The sequence below is a fragment of the Nannobrachium achirus genome (genome assembly GCF_963921795.1).
Source record: "Nannobrachium achirus genome assembly, chromosome: 19".
Lineage (NCBI taxonomy): Eukaryota > Metazoa > Chordata > Actinopteri > Myctophiformes > Myctophidae > Nannobrachium > Nannobrachium achirus.
In genome coordinates, this window is record NC_137826.1 from 28,353,962 (window position 1) to 28,379,844 (window position 25,883).

The following is a 25,883-nucleotide window of genomic DNA, read 5'->3' on the forward strand; positions in this document are numbered from 1 at the left end:
GGAGGGGGCCTTTACAACACTTTGGTCAACCTGGTTTTTAAACTGCTTTATAAATAAAATGTACTTTACTTTTTTAGCAACACACTTATACATAATATTTCCTTTAGATTTGTGATTAGGGGACATTCTTCAGTAGAGATTTTTAACAAGATTTGTGTTTCTATCCAGTTGAACACAGGTTAACAGTACAAAAGCTATTTATCCAAGATTCAACCGCGACGAATAGCAGAGGTCAGATGAAATCTTTCAAAATTAGCTCCTTTTAGTCAGTGACCACTGTGAAATTGCATTTAAATCAGTGCTGTCCCCAAAAAGCAGTGATGGAAGAAGTACTCACATTAAAAAATATATATTTCAATACCACAATGCAGAAATACTCTCTTACAAGTTAAAGTCCTGTATCAAAGTAAAGCTTTGCAACATGTGGGCTTGTAATAATAACCTAAATCTACGAAGTAAGTAGTAACTAAAGTTTTCCAATAATAAAAGTAAAAGTACCACATTTACCTCTGAGATGTAGTGGAGCAGAAGTACTGTATAAGTATTGAAAATTGGAAATGCCTCAAAATTGTAGTAGTCACACCAAATGAGACAATTAGGCATCAAAGTGGAACTCATATCAAAGCATAAATTAGAACTTTATTTTATTATTACAATATTACAAAAAAGAGTAGCACAACTCTCACTCTCTTGCCTCTTATCTGTCGTTCAGAATGACACAAAAGAAAGGCTTATGGACCTTCTTCCATTTCACAGCAATAGTACAAGAAACAAAAAAAGAAAATAAGATTTAAATAACAAGCAAATCAAGTATTTTAAATAGTCACAATTGCAAACTGAAGCTTTGAAACCTGGGGGAGGGGGAAATGTTACAGCCCAGTGACTACACATTTCTCTAAAATATATAATTACAAAATATTACTCCATTTGTTGCGCTCCATAAGAACGAATCTCTAAGGAATTGCTTTCTATTCAGAAAAAGATAATTCTCAAATAAAGACAAAATAAGAAACCAGAAATTACTGTTTATATGTATCCTTACCATTTTTCTTTCATTATTATTATTTGGGGTTTTCATTAAAACCATGCTCATTTTCAAAAGGAAAGGCCAAGGACCAAATACTTAAGGCTTCTTAAGGGGTGTTAGGGAAGGATGTGGACAGAACATGGGCATCAGTGTGTACACACTCACACAAACATACATACGCATACGTATCTCAACTCCACCCACATCAGTAGGTAACATTCATACACAATCATTACACTTTAAAGTTACAGTAGTCTAGTAGGTAAGCCAGTGTACAATAAAATAAACAATGCATTTGCCGCTTCCACTTTAACTTAAAAGTCCTTTGTGTACCTCCTTGCAAGTGATCAATTTGGTCTTTTCAAGCACACTTCACATCAGAATCAGTAGCGAATACAACAACATAATTCAGTTAATCCTGTGATTTTGACTAAAAGGTGGATCAAAACTCTGGTTTGGTTAATAGTCAGGTTCTAATTGTCATTAGTAACACTTCTATTTATTCTGCTCCAGAAATTAGTTTTGTCCAACCAACACCCTTCAATACCCGCCAAACAGAAAATATCAACAATTCAAGTAATATATATTTTTGTCGGGTAACAGAAATGATCGGAAAATAGGAAACCAACATAATCATGGCACATCTTCAAAAACAGTATGTCCTTGTTAACCTGACTTTGGCCATTTAAGGTGTCAGAATTAATATTTCAATACTTTCTTTTGCACTAAAATAAAGCATTTCACACAATCATGTTGCCAAACCTCACTAGTATTGAAGAAAAAGGGTTATTACAGACACCTGAATTCAATGCAGCATTTTGAGTAGGACAGTTGTCCATCCCCTGCTGGATCTAGATAATTAGACTATGTACAAGACAACCTGATTACATACTTCCTTAAATGACAGAGAGGAACCTTGAACAGTGACCTGATTCAGAAACAGTCCTATCATACATATAAATAATTACAATTCAAAAGAACAAAGCCTCTTTGTACATGTGCATACCATACGCTTCTCCAGCTGTACTGTGTAGCGTTCAGTGTCGGGTGGCTGCGCACTGAACACATCATTACTCACCCTCTCTCCTGATGTGGCTTCAAGAGGAAATTGTTATGATTGTGTTTAATCTTGAAGTCACTATTAGATATTTGAGTGTAAACACTAAAAGGAAAATCTGCCTGATAAAAATAATAATAACAATAGTCAGAGCCAAGAATTCCTGACGAGACCCTGTAAAGACAAAAAGATCCTTCGGATCCTGTTTGTTATCTGTCTTTTATGCATAACGGTAATCTACACACAAGTCTGAAGTAGAAATAACTCAGGATCATTTAAGATCCAGGCACACTGCTAGATAAGTAAGATGGCGTAGTCAGGAACTGCAGCAATCACACTTGTAAGAAAAGTTCCCTAAAGTGCCTTTTCAAAGCACTCATTTAAAACAAACAAAAGAAAACATAAATTGATCACTTGCAAGATTGACTGTGTAAAGAAAATGGATCAGAAAAAAACCAAACTACCGCTTTTCATTAAATATATTAATTTATCCTCTTTTACATTAAGGGACATTTTGTTTATCAATTCAATTTGTATTTCACGTTTCCTTTCTTAAGACTAAACAAAGGTTTATTTGATAACTGTTGTGTAGACAAGGCCATAGCTTATCTGTACCCTGGGTGCTGGATGAGAGCCACTCTACCATCCCCAACCTCTGGACCTGCCCTGCTCATGGGCGGCCTGTGCATCTTGCCCATCAATGCAAGATTCTGATCTCGGAAGTAGGGCGTCTGGAAGTCCCCGCCCAAGTAATCTGCCGTTTGCATCAGATTAGTCTGGGCGGAGGAGGCGGAGCCTGTCCCTAGCCTGTAGTGGGGCCCTCCAGGGGGCCCGCAGTCTATAGTGGTGGCCCCCCCGGGGCCTCCACCGTGGAATGGCATGGCCAGGTCCTGAGACCCGGAGCTGTCGCTGTTGGGCGTGGGCAGAATGCTGCTGTTCCAAACGTGGGACTGAAAGTAGTGGCCATTGGTGTAGTGGGCCATGTGGCCAGGCATGCCGTTGTTGTTGACAGGAGGAGATGGGGTGGGCTTATCTATAGGAGGTTTGAGGGGGTAAGGCTGGCCCACACACACCTCTGGGGGATAGCCCATCCCATTACAAGGGAAGCCTGGATCCCGGGGAGGCTGTTTGCATGAGTGGCTCCCACCATTTTGAATGTGTTGTAGGTGAGCCAACGGGTGCTGATTCCAAGAACACAATTTCTGTGTTTGTTGCGTGTTGTGTTGATGTGGTTGTTGTTGTTGTTGTTGTTGTTGTTGTTGGTGTTGTTGGTGGTGTTGTTGTTGTTGTTGTTGTTGTTGGTGGTGATGATTCTGGTGCTGATGTAGATGCTGTTGGAGGTGGTGCTGTTGCGTGATATCATTGTGGTAGGCGGGCAAGCAGTTCATGGCAGCCATGCAGCCCCCCGGGACAGTGGCCTTCTCTGGGGGTCCGATAATACAGTTGGGTGGTGGGAACCCGGGGGTGGCGGGGTTGCTGTGCATGGAAACCCTGGAGCAAGCGCTGATGAGCAAGTTGCGACTGATGGGGCTGGGGTTGGCGATTTGGCCCTCGCACATGGAGGTGGCTCCAGCACCCTGGGCCCGAGCTTGGCAGAACTGGTTAATCTGATGCACAATTGTGCTCAGATCAGCCTGCCGGCCCTGGTGCAGGCCGGCGGCCATAGACAGCGGAATGGTTGAGGTAGAGACGGTAACATTAGGCGGAACATCGCTATCTGGCAGCTTCCTGCCCCCCTGCAGGCCAGGAGGCAGTTGCTGCTGCTGTTGGATCATGACCGCAGGGAGGCCCTGAGGGTGGCTCAGGGCAGGGGGCTGAGATAGAGTCTGGGGTCTAGGTGGGCCCTGGGGGTGCTGGGCCATGGGGGGAGGGTGTCTGAGACCCTGCTGCTGCTGAGGGTGCATCTGTAGAGTCTGGGAGGGGTGAACCTGTGGCTGGGGGGGTATGTTCTGCTGGGGCCGGGTGAGGCCCTGGGGAGGCTGTTGGTGGAGGTTTAAAGTGCTGGTTGAAGCCACTTGGTAGGGCGCTGTCAGGGGGTTCATGATGACCTCGGGGTGCAAGCGGGCCCGGGTGCCGTCAAAATCCTTGAGGATGCCCTTGACCATGGGAACCTTGATGACGGCGAGGAGGCCGGCCTTGGCACTGGCCTGAGACGGAGGATAAGGGCTGTAGCGCTGGCCTGACGTGTCAAGCCCGTTGACTGTGCGACGCACGTGGTTCCTCTGGGGGACCTTGACGCTATTGGGGAAGATTTTGATGGTGAGGGGGTTGTTGGCAACCTTCTTAGCATAAGCATCCAATTCTGCAGGGGTTGGAAACTGAGCGGATCTCATCCTTTGTGTGGTGTCCCCTGGGGTGGCAGACAGGACAGTAGAGAGAGAGAGAGAGAGAGAGAGAAGGCAGGAGGAGGAAGAACAGAACAGAACAGAACAGGGGAGAGGAGGAAGCACAATGAGGGACAAGTTAATCTAGGTAAAAGACAACATGGCAGATTTTCCTGTCAAAAGAGCAGATCAGTGGTAATCTGAGCAGCAGAAAGGAACCTGATTTGGACTTGGTTCTCATGTTCCACAATCCGGCATTTCTCCTCCCCCCAAAAACAGAAAAGCCAACAACACACACGACAGCGCCCGTCTTGCACGGACAGAGGGATTTTTAACACCGTTAACGGAAATGTTGCAAGCAGCCCATTCCGATTTATGTTCCAGCTCTGCAGCAGCAGCGTCAGTGACTTTTGAGGTCGTAGCCTCTTAGTGGTCATAATTTACATAGACGTAGCATTAAGGGGTAACAATTCCATTCATTGGGGAGGGAGTTGGACTGCCTGCTACTGAATCACAGACTAAACAAAGAGTGAGTGAGGCACGGATGATCCCCTGTGGCTGCTGTGGGGAAGAGAGATAGAAAGAGAGGGAAGAGAAAAGACAGGCAGAGAGCAGAGCTCCATGACAGCAGACAAGTAATCAGACACAGCAGCAGCCTCTCTGATCTGTGGAAACACCTCCATGGCCTGTTACACCTGCTCTACAGCACTACAGCTATATTTAACAATGCCACAGTAATCATGTCTTTATATGAATTATGTGAGGTCGAGATAAAGAGAGGGGGGAGCGTGTATTAGCTTGCCTAAAAATGAGTGTGACATGATTACGCAGGTGCAGGGCTAATGTGCCAGTGTGCATAACGTCCTTGCTTTAACTCTGGGTGGATGGGATTGCATGTTTCAATCAAAAGCACGGTTGGACCATTTTCTCTGGTAATACGATAAAAGTCAGTGATAATTGGTTTAGAGAGGCTGCTGCCTTTAGCCATTGTGATAGGAGCTGAGGACGGGCTCTTCTCCCTGCCTTCCTCTCTCTTTCGCCTATAGGTCTCACTGCCATTGTCACCCTGGCCAAAGCCTGACCTACTTAAGACTGCACAGCTTTAGGACTGACAGGCATGGACACCGCACGACGAGTGGGAAGGAGCCCTGATCAGGTTATTGGACAACATTTAGCACACCGTTTTGAGTGTATTTGAAGAGGGGTAAACGTCATCGCTTCATTCGAAGCAGAGGTCGTGGTTAGTGGTTACAGCGTGCCGAGCTGTCTGTTTTGTTAGGGTGTGATATCCTGAAATGTCAAGCAACGCTAGCAGAACTGTGTGGATGTGAATGTCGTTGCCGAGCGTCACAGCGGGCAGTCCGAGCTGCAGGGACGAGGCACAGAGCTCTGTCAGTGCTGACACTGTGACGCTAGGAGTTGTGCCAACCGACTAATTAATTCCCTCTTTATTTGCGAGCAGGAAAACAATGGGTAGCAATGAGAGGGGCCGGTATGGGGTGTCACACAGGGGGCCGCTGTGACTAACTGCTCAGCCTGCTGATGGCAGCCTCATTAATGCAGGGGTCTGGGCCAACACTCTCCATCACAGAGGCCTAATGCCTGCCCCGGAATAAATGCCGGGGTAAGCAAACACAGACAAATGAACATGTGCGCGTGCATGCAGGGCAGGCACACACACACACAGACACACATGCAAACAAGAGGATGGACTTCACCTGTCAAAGGCAGGTAATGATTAATGGCCTGATTGTAAATGGCATTGTCACATCCAATGACATCGAGGCAGATCGAATAAAAACCCAGCCGTTTGAACATAAGAAGGGCCAGATATTGCTATGATTAAAAGGCAGATTATTCTTCTTATTCGATAATAAAAATAACATTGTACACATGTAATTATGAGATTATGTCCTCGCTCCACTACTCTCTCAGATGACTCTGTCTTTAGTCTTGACATCTGAGATGAAAATCAATTAGAAGGGTTATCTCTGGCTTTAAGTCTCTGACAGATTTAAGTGACAACCTGTCCAGGTGTGGGCTTTGTGGGACAAGAGGATTCGAGATTCACACAAAATTAGAAAAGTGATCTGGAATACACAGTAGCAGGGAATTAGTACACACCAGTGACTGACTAATGAAAGCACAGCACTTCTGAATTATCAAGTGATCGATAACATTTTTCAAGACCAACATGAACAGATTTCGCAGGCTTTACTCCCTGTTCATTCCTTAACGGATTGATATTCCAAAATCGAACCAAGCAAACTAAAGCAAAGCACTACACAATGTGCCGCTAATACAAGTAGGTCACATGATAAATTTACCAGTTAATTTAATGAGTTTGAGAAGAAAATGAATGGACCATTAGTCTTTCAGTGATATGGACCAAGCTTGGTTTAGCAGAAAATCCATCATGGCAGAAACAATGAATCATAAGATTTATGAATCTATGATTAGAAGTGAAATCAAGTCCAGAGTTATGTGCTTTTCGTAAAAGCTGAACATTGGGAAGGGCGTTGTTAATTCTAAACGTGAAATGATAGGGAAACTGTATTTTTGCACACACAAAGGGACTGAGGAAAAGAAATGCACAGTTAAATTGAGAGAAAAATCAGCCACCAAGTGCAGTGTAAAGCAAGAGTAGTGTAATTTCGAGCAAGAAAGAAGCCTTGGTCCCTATAGCTCCATTGTTAAGGTCCCCCATAAAGAGATAGCTGAACAGCAGCTAGGTATAACCACCATTAAGTTAATTGTAACAAGTTCCTTGTAGACAACCCATGTTGTTCTTTGTTATCTTACATATGTTGATCATATTTTTCTTTGTGTCTCTGCAAACACCCCCCCCCCCCACCCCCCCAAAAAGAAGAGAAATGGCAGTCAGTTACACTGCACTCAAAGGACAACAATAGAAAGGTGTTTTATCCTTTTCACAGATATGTACAAATATATGTTACTTTATTGTATATGCATTTAATCTTTGTCAATAAACAAGAAATGACAGTCCTTTTATACAAGCTTGGTGAGGTGATGACTTCACAGAGAATGCTGCAGGAGAAAGTAACGTGAAATCTAATAATATATACATTCACCCTTGTTTTGCAAAAAAATGTTAGCATACTGTGGCACCTAGGTGGCTGACGATCTGTAGACCAGCTTTGCAAGCTGGTAAAATCATCAATCAATTCATGTTTTGTAAATTACCTGTTTTAGAGTAGTTTCTTTCCACACTGAATACATTTTACCTGTTATTATAACTGGTGTACTATTTTAGAACACTGAATGCTCTTAAATTGAGCACACTAGCTTTTACGAAACATGTGCAGCTTATTAGTATTTCGAACCTGCACCTGCAGCCTGCATCAACAGCATCAAGGGAGGGTTAATGAGGAAGAAAGTGAGGTTGGAAGGGGGGGCTGCTAGTGTAGTATGCTGGTGGAAATAAACACATCATCTCTTACATCTCTGGCTGAGCATGTTCCCTGGGAGTTGAAACAGTCTGGCCACGCGTTAATTACCCCACAGCTGGCAGGCTTCTCTTATTAAACCAACTTTTCACCGGACACAGTTTAACCATTTTCACCCTAGTTGCGACCGTCAGGTCGGGGTTTACTATCAAAACCTCCACCGGCTGTCAGTTTGTCTGTCTGTCAGTCTGTCCATCACACGTCACGTCACACTTTTGCCCTATTCATATCTCCGCCACCGTTGCCCCTATCCATGCCAAATTTTGCACACACACTCTGTGACTGCCAAACCACAATCTCCACCCCTCGTTTCTCACATGGCACTCTTCTAGCGCCACCATGAGGCCGATTCTTGCAAAACACATTTTTGGACACTGCTCCTACAGATTTTGCCCTAAAATCACGCAAAGCGGTACACAGCATCTCTAAAATCATGTCATCAACATGTATCTGTCCCATTTCCCATATTCCCTTGTGATTGGCTACCATTGCCTTCTAAAGTTTGTGTATGCGACCTGACGGTCGCTTATCTCCTGATTTAGGGAGTCTTACTGGTCATTATAGGTGATTATCTTTCCAAACATTGTGATCTACAAGATCACTCATAGACCGTGCATTGCGTTACAACGCGTTGAGCGCTTGTAGATAGGCTATTCTTGACTTAAAGGAAGAAGAAGAAGAAAACAGAGCTTAGACGGTTAAACAGTGGGTGCCAGTAGCTTCAAGCTGCTCGTAATGACACTTTTCACACAGGGGCAGGAGATTGGATCTGAGACTTCAGTGTCAAATTAGACGTGTGATTTCAGATTTATACAAAAGGGCACCTGTGCCCCCTTTCTGCAGCCTTTCATACTGCCTGAGCAGAACCCTTTCCACACAGCAGTGCAGGAAACCCCAACAGATTGAGAATAAAATAGGAGACAGGAAAGGTAAGCTAGCCAATTCATCAGTAGGGCCATAAGATTAATGTACAGTATTTAAGTATGTACTGTATCTACTGTAAATAAATAAATGAAGATCGGTAATGTGCCCCAGCTGCGCTCACTTAAATAGGCAAGAAAGTGCTATTAGTAAATGCTTCATGTCTCCACACAGCACTAAGGGCCACTTCCAGGTACTTCTATCTTCATGCCCAGAGGACAAACTTTTTCTGTGCTCGAGTATTTTGTTGTGTAGCTGATCCATTCCTTCAGCAGCCCTCACAATTTCACAGTCATCATCTGTTAAACACCCCCCACCCCCCATGATAAATAAAGCAGCGGCCCCGGCCTTGCCTCTGACAGCGACCTGCAAGCTCGTAACTTTAAATGACTCTCCTCCTGTGCACATATCCACCCCGAGGTGAGGAGGTAGAGCAAAGCAAGGCGATCTGGAGCTCCGGGTGAGAACGGAGTGAGAGGAAACTGCACAAGAGACAAGATCGGATAGCTGCAAGGATAGCGCTCTTCTCGAGGCACATATGGGAAATACAAATTGAAGCTAATTATGTGAACTCCTTGCCCTAAGCCCTTTTCTTCCTTTGGGAATGTCAAGTCTAGTGAATAAGGATTTCACATGATTACTAGTCCATGAATCTCACCTAAAAGCAGACACATACGTACATCTCTTATGAGCCGTTTAAATTATCCTTTCATTGTAATACCAGTCATTAAAAAGTGTGACTCCCTACCCTCCTTCAAAACCACCATAAAAGAGCACCTCTCTACAATTTGCAATTGGACCTAGGCCTAGCATGCCAAAAGAAATTACCCCCCACTGTTTTTCTGTAAATATACTTTCTTTGCTCCTAGTATTCATGATTTCTTGTATAGTATTGTATGTCTTTATGTCTTGATGAATTGAATACAGCACAATGGAAACAAGCCTGCAGGGCTTTTTGTGTTATCCTTTTAGGATAACACAAGGATTTATTGTATAACTGACTGTACCACTGAACTTTTTGCAAACTGTTAATTAAGTAATCAATCAATCAATCAATCAATCAATCAATAATGCCTTCTGAGTTAATCTAACTATAACTTACACTCTTAAGGGGAACACGCACCAGCTGCGGGCGGCGCACATCAAAACAGCCGCCCCCATTATTTTCAATGACCATACCCACGCCGGCGGCGTCAGACGTGCGCAGGCGAGCGTTAACGCCTCGCCCGCCGCCCGATACACCACTGTTCTATTTCCAGGCGTTGAAAAATGTCCACAGCCTGTCTGCAGCCGGTGTGTGTTCCCCTTCAGAGTTAAGTAAACACTTGAAGAGGGAGGATGAGGTCTGCAGCATGTGCACAAGGGAAGGGCCACTGTTTGGTAGACCTTCAAGGGACAGATGGCCATGACACAGCAACATGCATAGGATTGTAGAAGTCCTGGGGATGAGTCACAGTGACTGGACAAAAAGCAGAGAGGGAGGTGACCCGAGGACATATGGATTTTATCATAGTTTAGTTTAGTTTTGCTGTGGCGCTCTGATAAAAATGATACTGTGCAAATGAAATACATCCCCCTACGGCTTTTGATGCAATACAGTGCCTGCTTTTAATACTTTCAAGAGCAGATACAAAGGAGAGCCACTGTGTTGAGAATGAGGGGGGAACGAGGCACCAGCGGGAAGCAACTAATGTGGGATGGATGTGTGGGGGGGGGGCTGCTGTGCTGTGTGATTCACGTCCAGTCAACGAAACAAAATGTCAGGTGGGAAAGAAAAACCTTGAATCAAAGTGCCGTTGTATGGTACACTCAATAGGACTAGCTGATGGCTGTGCCATCCCATGTCACTGGCCTCCCTGGGTGAGCCAATAGACGCTGGCACTTAGCACACTTCCTCACACTCGCTGATCTCCTGGGGGTAGACTGATTACTGTGATTCTGAAATTACAGTCTTGATGAGTTAGAGAGAACATTTTATAACTAAAAAAAAAGAAAACTGCAGAAGTGGGTCAGGCTGGGAACTGAGTTTCCACAGTGGAGGGGAGATTAGGCAAGACAGAAGATGAGATACAGGATAATTCCTCTAGCCATCTACTGTATGAGGCTGGGCTTAGGACCAGTCACTGATGCTCATGTAAATAAATGTTCACGCATAACGTAGTGTAAATAATAAATATATACATAAATAACACATATGATACTTTCAAACTAGATTTTCAAAAAGGCACAATTAGAGTTCTCGACTGGCCTGAAAATTAAAGCCTGGCCTTAACTGGGCCGGCCCGAGGCTGGGACCGGCCCGAACAATACTTTAGGCCCGAAACCCGGAAAGGTTTTATGTGCTTAATGTCCTCAAATTCACGCATCCAACAAGCTTTGAACTGAATCCTTCCGAAGTTGTGAGGGACCAATCAGTGCCCAGTATGCAAATATGGGTGGCTCTCACCAGAGGCTTTCTTTCCATACAGAGATTCCACACTAATATCTACACAGTGATATTAGTCTGGCCATGCCAGGCTAATATTAGCATACCAATAGTTAATGGTTTTGTAAAGTGCAGCAACACTACTAATCATTACAAATATATTGACATTTTGGTAGATTTCTGATTAATTTCATGGGCAAATCGACCGATATCAATACTGATATTGCAAGACAAGTTTCCAGTAGGGTTTACCTTGCACCTGTTATACAGTAACTGTGATTTTCTGGGTACAGATGCAGACTTCTAAAAACAGTGCATTCTTATTACCTGATTTAATAGGCATACTGATTCACATATTAGTTCAAACAATTAAAATGTAGTCTTTTTTACTTGAATGTGCAGTCTTCATCATCACCAAATGTTTTTTCAGCTTCACATTCAAACATAAATAATATAAAATAAAACATTGGCTAAAAGCGATATATTACTTTGATATCGGTTCGATACAGATTAATTGTGCATCCCAATGACAATGCTATAAGCATTAACATGATTCCATTTGCCAAGGATGTCAGTAGTCATCAGCAGTGTTGGGTGTAACGGCGTTATAACTAATGGCGTTACCTAACAGTGTTAGGTTTGGGGATAACAGAGTAACTTAACAAGTTATTTTTGCAATTTAGTAGTTTCATTACCAGTTACATTTTCCAAAAATAATGGCGTTACTTATTAAGACCTATAATTCGCTGTTCTTTCTGTTGCCACAAAGGAAAAATAATCCATCTGACACATTTGCGCTGTTTCCTGAATGAATGAGCTCTTCTCTGTCAGAGGAGCCTGAGGAGGCATGCATGCAGGGCCCTCCCTTTTAACACAGAAAAGGGTGACAGACCAGAAATGTGTTGCAGTCTGTGGTGGTTGCGTAGTCATTTTACAGTTTACGACAGGTTACGAATTTTAGTGTAACAGCGGGTTACACGGCCATCTATTGGTGACATAAGGAGAACTTATTTGTGCACATGTCTTGTTTACATTAATTTACAGTCACGCACAACATGGCAGGGCTTGAGAGAAGCCCTTTAGTAAGGCTGTGGAAGGATTCACACTATTTTTGGATTTACTGGTGAAAGGATAGATCAACGTCATTACATTATCCATGTTGAAGCTGCATGCAGCCACACACAGCTGACAGCTCCACAACACTCCGAGTAGGCTGCACTCTATTTTATGTTTACCAAACGTCCTCGCAGGTGGGTTTTAATGGTCGATAATGGAAAAGTAAACTAACAACTTACTTTTCTCAGTGAGTAATGCAGTAACGTAACGGATTACTTTTTAATGGCAATAACGCTGTAACTTAACAAGTTACTCATCAGTATCAGTAATCTTGTGTTAATGCTCATCTCACACTAAAGCACTGGTTCCCAAGCACTGGGTCCGGACCCATTTGTGGGTCGCAGACACATTATAATGGTTCCCTTAATTATTGTTTCATACATTTAGTTCAAAATATTTTCAATAAACATTCCCAACATTTTTGGAGCTGTGTGAAACACAGGCTCCCTATACGTAGCTTTGTGGGTCTGTCTGTGTGTATGTAGCCTGACTTGTAGCCTGACTTCGGCACGCTACTAGTCCCACAGTTTTGCCACCACACACTCGCGCCATATGTCAAATCGACCGGCTTACTCGGGAATCGTGGGCTAGTAACTTGCTAAGAGAAAGGTTCAATAGTTTAATTGATATTAATTTATTAGTGAATTAATTTTCCCCATTGACTTATAATGGGAATCGCAAAAACTCACATTCAATTATTTGTCTCTCGCAAACCATAGGGGCTACAGTTTCAAGACTTGGAGAGGAGGTTCATAATGATTTCAAGGATTAAATAAAACATAATTGTGTCATTTGGCCGCATGGTGGCGCCATAACACCCCACTTTACGTTTTGGCCTGTAACTCTTGAACCGTAGGTCGGAAAATTAAAAATATTTTTTCCCTGGATTCCTTGGGTCATGACGCATCTCCCCATATAGGCCACGCCCATTTGCGCCATGATAGATTTTCCGCCATCTTGAATTTTCTCCAAAACACACTTTTTGCTCCTTTTCCTACATATTTTCTTCAAATGTCACAAAAATCGGTACACATGATCCACACACACACACACACACACACACACACACACACACACACACACACACACACACACACACACACACACACACACACACACACACACACACACACACACACACACACACACACACAGCTCCACTTCACACGGGTGTGATTTTTTTTTTTCATGAATTAAAAACAAAATGCAAAGATTTTGTCAGTAATTTCATGAAGAAATCTAAGAAAAATCTAAGAAATTCCATAAATTAGAACACAAATGTTTAAGAAGTAGTGAAAATAGCCAATCTACAGGCTCACGACACGGCGCGAAGCATCGCATTGTGAGCTTGTAGTTCTGCTGTTTTCACTAGTTTGGGTTCCGGGCAAACGTCTAATTTCTCTTTTAGATAACGGGAACCACTGCACTAAAGGAGCCGACTAGGCAGATTTAGTCAAAAGATTCACAGTCAAAGATTTTCCATGTTTCACACGCGATTGCAGATTAGTTTTCAACTTAGCTGGCAGACAAAACAAACTGAGAACGCACCCTAAATGCTCACCAAGGTCAGCCATAAGTCCTAACAGTGACAACATCTGTCCAGACTAGGGATGGGACGATATGAAATTGTCATATCACGATTATTGTGACAAAAGAAATCACGATTTACGAGATTATCGCGATAATTAAAATCCATTATCTTGGGGCAGAACATTTGCCAAAAAATAGCAGATCTACAAGCTCACAACGCGTCGCATCGCGACGCGTTGTGAGCTTGTAGATCGGCTATTTTTTGGCAAAGACATTTGATAGAGTGAAAAAAAAGACTGTATCAAGAATGTACATTTTAAGTACCTTTTACCAATTATAGAGGGTTTAAGTGGTACCGGATATGCAGCTCGGCAATTAAAAGGTGAATTGATCCCAGAGCATGACAGAGGACGAGGAGGACGATATCACGATAAATGTAATCTCCACGATACGATTATCGTGAGTGTTTTTTATCCCGATAAACGATAATATCGCGTATTCGTCCCATCCCTAGTCCAGCCTAGGTCAGATTCAGCCTGGCTGTAAAGACTGGATTGCGTGGTCAAACTGGGACAATAATCAGGACAATATTCTAGTACTGTATGTACCTGACATTTATTATTGCAGGATGGGAACAGAACAGGGATGGGGTGGGGAAATGGGGAGTGTGTGGTTGTGTGAGTGTGTGTGCATGCCTGTGTGCGTGTGTTGTGGGCTGGGGTGTTATCCAAGCATATTATCAGTTCATTCTCATTTCCTTGAGATTGCATTTATCATATCCGAGCACAACACCTCTTGCCGTCTCTTTTGGTTTTAACACAGAGATTTGAGTAGTAACCAGTCGGCCCATTCGTCTGAGGATGTGGATAGTGCAGCAGGCTTTTCAAAGCCTGGTTTGTGTGGGATGGAAACAGTAGCTTGTGTGTGTACGTGTGTGTGCATTTGTGTGTACGTGTGTGTACGTTTGTGTGCAATTGTGTGCGCGTGCGTGTTGTCAGAGCAGGGTACTTACATTTCTGAAGTCCAGTGTTCATCTGCGTGTGTGGGAGAAGCTGGAGGGAGAGGTCACCTGGCCCTGGCAGACAGGCCAGCATTTCACACAGACACTAATGCAACATGGGACACTTGCTTCTCCTCACACTGCAAAGAGAGAGAGGGGAGGGTTGGGAGAGAAAGGAGAGGAAGGTCAGCAATCAGACAGAACTGCAAGGCAGCGTTTGTTGCACAGCGATACAGAGGCTGGGTCCAGAGACTAATAGAACTCTGAGGCGATCCCCGGGGCCACGGTGGGCTGCAGGAGACATCGTTACCTTTCAATTAAAAAGTGATTCACACCTGGAAGCGTCAGGTAAGGTGTCATTTGATGCCAATATCAACTTCAATTAAACATCAAACAGCTGAAGTAAAACGGGCAGACTGGCCCCGAGGGCCAGGCAGCTTTCAGATCGACTGCGTCCGCCCCGCCCTGCCTCACATGTTAGGCAGGTTTCTGGACTCTTGCTGGCGGCGCTGTACTCTGCCTCTCCTCCTCTCCACCAGACCATGGCAGCAGGAAATTAATGACTCCTGTACACTCACAAAGAACACGCTCAAGAGGCCCCGGTGCTGACAAGTTAGTAAGTCTCCGATCGATACTACAGTTCTCCCGGACCCCGGGGGAGGCCTTTATTTTGGGGACATCAAACAATGGAGCAGCATGGGGGGAACAAATTTAATAAATAAATAAACAAACAGGGCTACAGTTCCAGTAAGTGGCTGCCACTTTGTGCAATAACCTGATGTAATGGGGAGAGAGAAAACAATGTTAGTCACGCTCCACTTGGCTTACCGCTGTATTCAAAACACCACAGATGCTTGCTTAATCAGCGCAGAGGAACAAGTCGGGGAGCAAATTAAGTCTACAGAGTCCGCGCCCTCCCCGTATTGCTGCGTGGCGTCCGTCCGTACAGAGGTGGGTGGGGGGGGGGGGGGGGGGGGGGGGTGGGGGTTGGATGGGGGTGGAGAGCGTGCACAGGAAAACAGCGCCTATGAGAGAGGCAATTACCCACAAAACAACCTTGGCATGCCTGTCTGCCGCAGGGTGATGGCTTAAAAGTGTCTGTCCCCTGCAGAGAAAAAGAGGCAAGTAGAGAAAAGCGCGAGAAAAGAGAGTGGGGGGTGGAAAGAGAGGAAGATGAGCATGGGGGTGGAAGGAAGGAAAGAGAGAGAGTGTGTGTGTGTGTGTGTGTGTGTGTGTGTGTGTGTGTGTGTGTGTGTGTGTGTGTGTGTGTGTGTGTGTGTGTGTGTTTGCACGCGCATGCGCGTGTGTGCGTGCCTGCGTGCATGCGTTGCTGGGAGAAGATCAACTTGGTTTAAAAAATAAAATATAACACAAGCTCAAAAAAGGTCAGGATGACAGCTCATTTAAATCCTCCCAGCAAGGAGAAGAAGAAGGGGGGGGGGGCAACCCTTAATGAAGCTGCCAGTTCCACATAGATACCTGAGAGCTGTGCACCTCAGGGCACTACTGGGGCAGGGCGCTCATGCGTGTGTGTGTGTACAAATTGGGGGGGAGAACGGGGTGATATGTAGACGACAGAGAGACAGTCTTGAGATAGATCTGAGGATTTGCTGGTGTTCCAATGCTGGTGATGCTGCGTCACCATCTTCCCCTTCCCTCTCCCTCTCCAATCCTCCTCCACCGCTCCTCGCTTCCTGATTTACAGCCTGGGCCGCCATATGGCAGCAATCCCTGCCCTCGATTCAATGTGTCACCATGCATTAACTTTAATTGGCCTGATATGTTATTCTTTTCCCCCTGGCCTTGGGAAGGATTTTAGGTACATAGCGCCTTGATGTCAGCAGGCGACATTTCCAGCTCCCACTCATTTATCAGGGCGCCAAGATATCTCACAAAGATAACGGCCATCTCTTTGACAACAAGGCAGGTTTCAGGTGGCGGAGAAAACTAAATATCAAATACTAACGTCTTTTAGCTAAAGGGCTTCAAAGATAGCACAGTGGCAGGAGAGTAAATTGATGTAATAAAAAAGAACCCTGCTACTTTATTTGTTATGAGAATACCCACATCAACATCGCTGCAAGCACAAAAAGCCAACAGGCCATCCACCCGCGCCCCCCCTCCGCTCTCCCCCACAGCGCCACTGAATGTCAGAAAACTGGGGAGTGCGACGGCAAAGGTCAGTCTATGGTAATGCCCCAGCTGACACCGCTGCTGCCTTACAGCGGGGCGAGGGAGAAGGTCTGTCTGCAGACAGACTGTAGCCTGATGTCCACCGACTCTCCTGCCAACAACACCGCATCCCTCTCTGCCACAGGGACTTCAAATATACGTCACGCGCCACACTCTGGTGCTTTCTACAGAGGCACGCACGCACACACACACACACACACACACACACACTCTGTATACCGAGAAGTAAGACAGCAGCTCCTGCCTGGCAGTGGATGCCCAATCAGAGAATGAGCCTCCTAAGGTCAGAGATGCCACTCCGCAGGTTGCTGTGTGAGTACCCAGCTGGTCCGTGTTGCAGACTACTGCAGTCCAAATTGTCCTCAGGAGAGCCGGGCGATGTTTTTTTGTTTGACCAGACCTTGATTCTCTGGTCAACCAGTCTGGCATGTGTCAATCCCAAAAGCTTACTAACCATGATGTGAAGACGAAAGCATGTTCCTGAGTGGAAACGTCTACGGGGGCAACCCTGAGCCAGCTGGGCAGGCACGCAGAACGTGGGAGGGATTGGCCCAGTGGAGTTAAGCCAGGCGTCTCACACTATCAACCCCACGCAGACAGACACACCACAGGGTTCACAGGGTATTAGGGGCCCCCGTGACTCGGCAAGTCTCCACCTGCTACTTATAGAAAGCATCCTAGAAGTGTGTGAATAACTGAGTGGCCTTCTTTCAAGACGAATAAAGGCGAGCAGACAATACGGGACTTGAGCTGCAGTGATGCGCACGGCGGCTTGTGTCATGTGTCAAATTGCTCCCATAAAAGCTGACCTATATTTCCCTCAAATATCCTTCACAGGGAAGAAGGAGAGGAAAAGAAAGCCGTCTGAAGAGAAGATGAAGAAAAGAAAAAGAAGTAAGAAGAGTGCAAGCCATTTAGCAAATTATATCAGTCAACAACATTTGCGTGCTTCTCATTTTGGTCAATATCCTTCCTGTCAGCTGCAATCAGCATTTGCTCTTTGGTAAGTGTGGAAAAGCATAGGAAAGGAAAACAACAAGAAACACTAACCACTAATGTGAGAGAAACACAGAGGAGCCAGCATAAAAAAATAAGCTCATTAAATAGATGCACACAAGGAGAAAAGGTGAAAGAGTCCGTTTGGTTGTTGGTTGAATATTAGAGCCCTTTCTCATCCAATTAAGCACAAGCAATTAGGAGAACCAAGTCACCATGTTGTACATTGCCTGTGCTAATGGCTGATGGAGAAGGGAGCTAAAGTGAAAGCAAGGCTTCTGTTATTTAATTGCATGTTTACCCCCAGGTTATGGGTCTGAAATAGAGCCAAGGAGAAAAATATGTTGCAGGAGGATTCAATGCAAGTCCAGTGTGTTGATTCTCCCAGGGACAGAGAGCGAAATTACTTTTCTTCACGAGCTGAGAGCGTCTGAATGGGAGGTAAAGAAATAAAAGGAACATGGAGGAGTAGAATAGCCTTTTACCCTTGAATTCCAAGCCAAGCCAGAGTGTGCTGTCAAAAGCAAGGGAAGAAAAAGCCTTGGTTCTTGTGCACATTAGTCAGAAGTGACTGTTCACATCAGTGTGGCCGTCATTAGCCCATCAGGCATTTTTGTTTAGTTTTACAAACAGCAGAGACGGAAGAGCTCATTCTGTTGCGAGCAGAGGACCCAAGACAGGCGTTCTCACACAACAGATCCTGATGACTCCAGCACATCCTGAGGTGTGTGGGGCAGGCGGCACACACGCGCGCACACACACACACACACACACACACACACACACACACACACACACACACACACACACACACACACACACACACACACACACACACACACACACACACACACACACACACACACACACACACACACACACACACACACACACACACACACACACACACACACACACACAAAACAGAGACCTCTGATCATACTGGAATGCAATCTCACAAAAAAGCAGAGTGGTTGTGTGTGAGAGATGGCTAGATAAAGGGTGGAGTGTGATAAAGGAGAGGAGTTGAGTAAGTCGGCCCACACCAAACAGCGCGCGTGCACACACACACACACACACACGCGCACACGCACACGCACACACGCACACGCGCACACGCACACACACACACACACACACACACACACACACACACACACACACACACACACACACACACACACAGGACAGTAGAACACTGGTCTCCAAACATGCAAGACAGAGGGTGTCAGGAATAAATCTGTCAAACATTGAAACTGTAGCAGTGGTGTGAGGAGGCGAGCGCTCTCCTTTAGAGCAAGCGAGGGGGAAAGGTAAACCATTACTGTATGAATGCTGGGAAAGCAACGGATGAAGAACTGACAGCTCCCCGAGGTAAAACAGTGGAGGTGATTGGAGAAAGTAGGGTGCATAAGTCCACACTTCGATAAGCCAACTCTTTGTCAAAGTGTCAGATACGGGACGTCTGCTCCTTCATGACTAGGTCAGCAGCAGCATAACAAGAGAAATGGAAAATGAGTAAGTCCAGTGGTTCCCCCCAAAAGTAGCAGATCTACGAGCTCACAACGCGGCACGAAGCTTGTAGATTGGCTATTTTCTATTGGCTACTACTTCTTAAACATCCACTTTCTAATTTATGAAATTTCTTACATTTTTCTGTTATGTATTCATGATATTACTTTGAAAGATCATTGCATTTTTTGGGAAAGTTTTTTGAAAATATTTTGAAATAAGACAAAACGTAAGAAACAAAAAAAATCTAGGAACTCATAAAAGATGTGTCCACGAGCCCGCAAATGCGTCCCGACCCAGTGTTTGGGAACCAGCGCTCTAATCAGTCAGCGGCTTCATTCTTCCTCTCGTCTAAAAATCAGTGGCCATGATCACAAACGTCCATGGCTCCACACCCAAGGGAGATGACAGTAGAAATAGAAGTGTGTGTGTGTGTGTGTGTGTGTGTGTGTGTGTGTGTGTGTGTGTGTGTGGGGGGGGGGGGGGGGGGGGGGGGGGGGGTCTGGCTTGGGCTTCTTGGGCTTCTATCTCTGCCCCTTTGCCAGGAGGTGTCATCATTAGGCCTGTCACAATTATTACATAATCATCTAATCGCAATTATTTGACAGAATCGTGATTATTTTTCACAATCGTCATAATCGTTTCCATGTTGAAAAATGTTCATATATTGTGGAAATAGCTCACAACACGTCGCATCGCGATGCGTTGTGAGCTTGTAGATCGGCTATTTCCCCTATCAATGTTCTTTTTTAAGTAAAAGGTTGTCAAATATGTCACTAATATATTTGGATATTTAGGTTATGTGTCATATCTACCATGTGCAACTTCAAAGCCTAAAAGCCAAACAGAAATGTAATTGTCAACGACAAAAACACAATTAAATCGTTAACCGCAATTATTTAAGTGACAATTAATCGTGACAGCCCTAGTCATCATCATTACCCTCCCATGCTCTTACGGCCAAGGGAAGATCCAACCAAAGTCTCAGAAACATTCAGGTCCGGATCGTTCCCCACGAACAACCACTTCTGCCCACTTAACCTCTCAATGCGACCTATAAATGTGGGTGACAGCAGGATGAAGTGACTGCAGTCTGCAGCCACGTGAAGGCTGGCCGGGGTCCGAAGAGACGACCTACAAATGCCAGCCCCCTCCCTCACTGTGTATCATTTGACAGGCGTGTTTACACCTAATGGAAGATGAAGTGTAGACAGCCTTCCAAAACAGAAAGAGATCCAAAGTCAGGGGTGCCAGCCTGGTTATTTATTTATCTGACGCAAATCCATCCAGAGTGTCAGGTGCTGGGCACGCCTCGCTGACGAATAAGCCAGCCCTCTGTCAGACATGACAGTCCTAAACCACTGGGGTGTGTGTGGGTGGTGGGCTGACATGGAGTAAAGAACAGAATACTGTACAGGGTACATTTGTTGTTTTTTACATGGAACCCCACCCCACATTTGATTCTGTCTCTTTCCCTCTACACCTCTCCTAATTCTGATTAACACGACGCAACAATTCAAATTAATCAGGGGCTGTCCTGAAACCGTCCACAGCAATGGTCTGGTGCTAGAGCCATTACTCACTCTGCAGTGCAATTAAAAGAGAGTACCTCTTGGCAGTTGAGCTTGAAGCACTCTGAAACTGCTGAAACATAGCCTGGTGAATTGGGTATGACAGATGACGGCAGCGGGGAGGCACAGTGGCACACAGGAGTGCACGTAAACACCACAGAAGAGACTCTTTATCTTCTGCGGAAACTTGAGCCCCTGTGCCAGCCATCAGATCGTGATGAGAACTCGGAGACAGCGTTCGCGCACATGAGAGCAGTGCTGATCCTTTCATGTCCACGTCAGATGCCAAATCAATGTTATCTTCTGCCTTATCAAAAGGACACAACAACGTGCTGGGTCACATTCTGCTGTGTCAGTGATGCCACGCTGTGGTATTTGGTACAGCGCTGTGCAACCACCGAGGATTGCATTACCACTAACCAGATACCTACTCCACTGTGTGCATGCTGCTTTTGATCTCATCTGTGGACTAAATGGTTGTATTCTGGTAAGCGCCTAGAGTCTCCCCTTAATTAACACTACACTGCAAAATCCTGAGTGTTAATTTAACACTAGGGGCCCTATTTTGAACCAGGTCTTATGCCTTATGCCTTAACTTCTTTACCTTTTTTTCACTATTTTTAAAAACATTTTTAAATACTTCAAATGCTGATCTACATCTGCACGTTGTGAACTTGCAGATTAGCTATTTGAAATATTTAAAAAACAAAGACAAAATAGTAAAAAAAGGCAAAGAAGTTAAGGCATAAGGCATAAGACCTGGTTCAAAATAGGGCCCAGGGTGTAAAAGTTGAACCGTAAGGGTCAAGTTCCAAGGATTTTACAGAGTAGACTTAAATGAGTGGCTATATTCAATAGCCACTTCGACCAAAATAATTGCTCGCCTGAACGGATCAGTGTTCATTTTGTTGACCAAGACTAAAAGACTAAGAGTTTGAAATTTAGTCGACTAAGACTAGAGATTAAACCATTTCAGAAGACTAAAACTAGATGTGTTATTTAAATTTAAAAAATCTGAATTTGCTCTCAAAATTAACACTGGATGCAAGCATGGAAATGCCTGCAATGCTAGCGGACAATGTTGCCCAAAAGATTCGCTGTGGCCAACCGTTCAGTGTTAACAAAGCAGGGGACATGGGGAATTGTGGCCAATGTTGTCTCTCTCTGGTCCTAGAAAATGAAGGGATTTCTGACAACTGCTTTCTCGAGCTTTTTGTGGTGTTGTTCACATATCTGAGATACATGCAGGCTCAGAGGTATAAAGAAAGCAACACAAACACAACCTTTGACTGACTGAAATACAGATACAGTATGATCTTCCACACAGAGAAAAGAAGAATCAATCTTGTGAATGCATTCCATGCTCTAAAAGCAAAACAGACGATGACAAACAAACATAGAGACACTGCGATCTAGAGTTCTCACTTTCGATCCGATTACCGATATGGTAGAACTACGCCAAAATAAAAGTCTGGGTTTCCGAGGCTATGGTAGAACTAATATCGATCCGATACCGATATATGAAATATGATATATAAATAATAATAAGTACAATAATTAAAACTAAAATAGATGAACATATTTAGGATCGTTCATTTTCGCTGCGATCAGATCCAAGTTTTTTGGCTGATATCGGGCCGATATCCGATCTGAAGATCGGATCAGCGGCATCCCTAAAAAAAATATTTATCCACAAGTTTCCGCGGGAGTTTACTGGAGACTATCAGGACCAAACTTCCGGGTTTAACAGCAGACATACAAGCTCACGTCGCGTCGCAGATGCAACCCGTTGTGAGCTTGTAAATCGGCGGCGGAACCTCGGTGCAGACGTTTGCGCAATGCACTATGGGGCGTAGGAAACTCGTGGATAATTGAGAAAATATCTTATTGTGACCGCCAGGTCGCAGTTACTATGAAGTCCGTCACGCTGCTCAGAGTCAGCTGTGTCTGATTTATGCTGCTCAGTCAGCTGTGTCTGTTTGGGGGGAACCTCTGTCAGAACAGTTGATTAGATCCAACAGATGGCGCCAGAGCGCCACTGGAGGAAAGGCAGGGGTGGGCAATATGGCGGCGCCAACAGGATGCATTGCTGAAGCAGGTTTGTCCGTTTGTCCAAATGTCATTTTGTTTCCCCACATGATCACAAATAATAATCAACCTCCTGAGCCACAGCCGCCACAAAGACCGTGCCCGTCGCTTATCTCCCGATTAGGGAGTCTTACTGGTACTTGTAAGATGTACAAAAGTAGGCCTTTTATTCTAACAGTTTGGAAAATATCCTACAATAATTAACAAAGTTGGTGACAAATAGGACTCAAACAATATATTGGTCTGCGGACTGTATTCTTTTTAATATTGGATGTTGCCATGTCCATGTCTGCCCTCAATGTTATGAATAGCTCTGATAAGGAGGATACTCTGGTTAACCACAATGTCAATGATTGTTTTTGTAAGGATTTTCCATTTTGTTTACTTTCAACCAATCTTTCATTTAATTAAAAGAAAATATGTTGTGGACAATATTACACACATTTTGGCTATGTATGTTTGTGTATGCTGTGAAATAAATAAATTGGTATTATTTATTATTACAATCTGATCCATGCTCAGCTCGGCACCAATCAAAGATACTGGATTGGATTAAAAATGGGGACACTGGTCTACATAACAAGAAAGATACACTGGTGTCTACATGTTGGCAAGACAGAGACAGAGACAGAGGAGAAAGTGGTAGAGTCAGCTGGGGCATTAAGGCCACTGTGGCCACAGGCCATGCCATTTTTTGGAGTGGCACAAGGCCAAACTGTGGGGCAACGACGGCCATGGCCTTCCTGGCCTCCCTGAAATTCCTGCCCTGGTATGAAGACTTCATACTGTTCAATACCAATGCAACATTTTGATGAGTAGTAAGTACTTTACAGTATTCATTTGATCAACAATAATTGTTCTCTAGTTTTTTTAAATACATTTATTTTCACAGGATTTTTAACATGGCATTAAATAAAAGAAGAAAATATCAGCTATCTATTGGCAGCTTCCCGTCGGCATCAGCTTTCACAGAAACGTACTAGCAGAACCTTAGTGACAACTTAATCACATGCGGGGCCAAATTTTCAGTAAAGGTCAGTTGGCCAAAGTGTCCACTGTCCAGGAGTCCAGGAGGAAAATTAGGAAATGTTAAATACTTAAAGCCATACTGTGCAACTTTTTCAATTAAACAAAAGTATTTTTTGATACTCTTTCACTGGTATTTTTCACAATGATCATTCCACACAAATGTGTTTTTTGGCAACTTCTCTAAACAATAAACATTATTGAACACTATTTTTATTCGCAATCGCCAAAATGACGTAGGCACCAGAAATGTATTTATTTTTTATTTAAAGGTCAATAAATACAGTTTCTGACAATGTATTGTTACGCTAAAAAATATCATCTGGCTCAAAAATACCCTGCAGCATTCCTTTTTGGAGCGTTCCCTCCATATAGACAAACGCTTAAATGACAACGGAGAGAGAGAGAGAGTCACCACAAAAAGACTACTAATGAGAATGTTACACAGTATGACTTTAAGCCCCATTTGATTTTGAGGTATTTCGTTTTTTTACAAATCTTGATAAATGTTGAGAGATCTTCTCTTACGGAGGTCCCTGGCACAACAACTTTTCAAATTAGGGGTCCACGCCACGGCCAACTAACTACATATCAATTTGGGGGTCCCGGACATTAAAATGTTTGAGAATCACTGGTCTGACAAGCACCAGCCTTCGCAGAGGTCCAGTCTCTCCATTATACATACGGCGTGAGGCAACCACAGCTTTTCCACAGTTAGAGGGGAAATGACTGCATGTGTGGACCGTGGAGAGAGCTAGAGCGCGGCAGTATTGTTCCAGCTGGCGGAAAATAGGGAAATGAAGATGGAGTGGTTTGATTCCATTTGTGAGCAGGTGCATCCATTTTGTGCTCTTCCCCACGCCCACCTCGCTGCACTCAGTCAAGCGCTTATCAGAAATTGGACACCCCAGTGACAAATTGAGCCTGCGATTAAAGGGAGAAAGAGGGAAGCTTTGTTAAGTGCTACTGATTGGGATCCTAGGCTGTCCTCACATAGGAATCAGTGTGTGTGTGTGTGTGTGTGTGTGTGTGTGTGTGTGTGTGTGTGTGTGTGTACTTGGTACCGCGCCAACAGCAGAGCTGACACCACCACCTCCTATTCCATTCTCCCTCTCTCCAGGTGTTCCCACGGCTTACGTTTCTGCTCTGAGCACTCGGCAAACAAATCCAAATCAATGCAGCTGTTCCTCCCTCCGAGCACGCCACGTACACATACACACACCTACACTGGAAAACATAAATCCACACTAATACCTTCCAATGATTCTCCCCTGCTGGAATAATGACCTCGCATAGCACGGCCAGAACCTTCGTATTGACATGTGCATAGTGTTTAAAAGAGAGGGGTGTGTGTGTGCCTGTGTGTGTGTGTGTGTGTTCCAACTAGACCAGTGTTATTGACCCAGCATTAACCAGCCCTGGCCTGTTTGTGAGCGCGGCTGGGCTCAGCAGTGGTGTGGTGTGTCAGACAGGGCTGATTTAGGAGAAGGGTCAGAGCAGCTCTGCTAGGCAGAACTGTGGAGTGCTGACCCTCACAAATCATCCTAAAAGGGCTTAACGCACCAAAAAGAAAACAGCCACCAGTGTTGCACAGCACAGGCCCAGCGTTGAGAGATTTATCAACCATGCC

General features: G+C 44.5%; 1 protein-coding gene across 1 annotated transcript in view; it reads right to left on the reverse strand.

The window, feature by feature from the left end:
* Positions 1–619: 619 nt before the first annotated feature.
* fam222ba (family with sequence similarity 222 member Ba) overlaps positions 620–25,883 on the reverse strand; it is a 39,342-nt gene continuing 14,078 nt past the window's right edge. Inside the window, exons 2-3 of the mRNA XM_080749825.1 lie at positions 14,880–15,007; positions 620–4,434 (exon numbers count right to left, since the gene is read on the reverse strand). Coding sequence (XP_080605951.1) covers positions 2,690–4,434; positions 14,880–14,961 — 1,827 coding nt within the window. The 5' untranslated portion in view covers positions 14,962–15,007 and the 3' untranslated portion in view covers positions 620–2,689. The remainder of the gene's footprint in view (positions 4,435–14,879; positions 15,008–25,883) is intronic.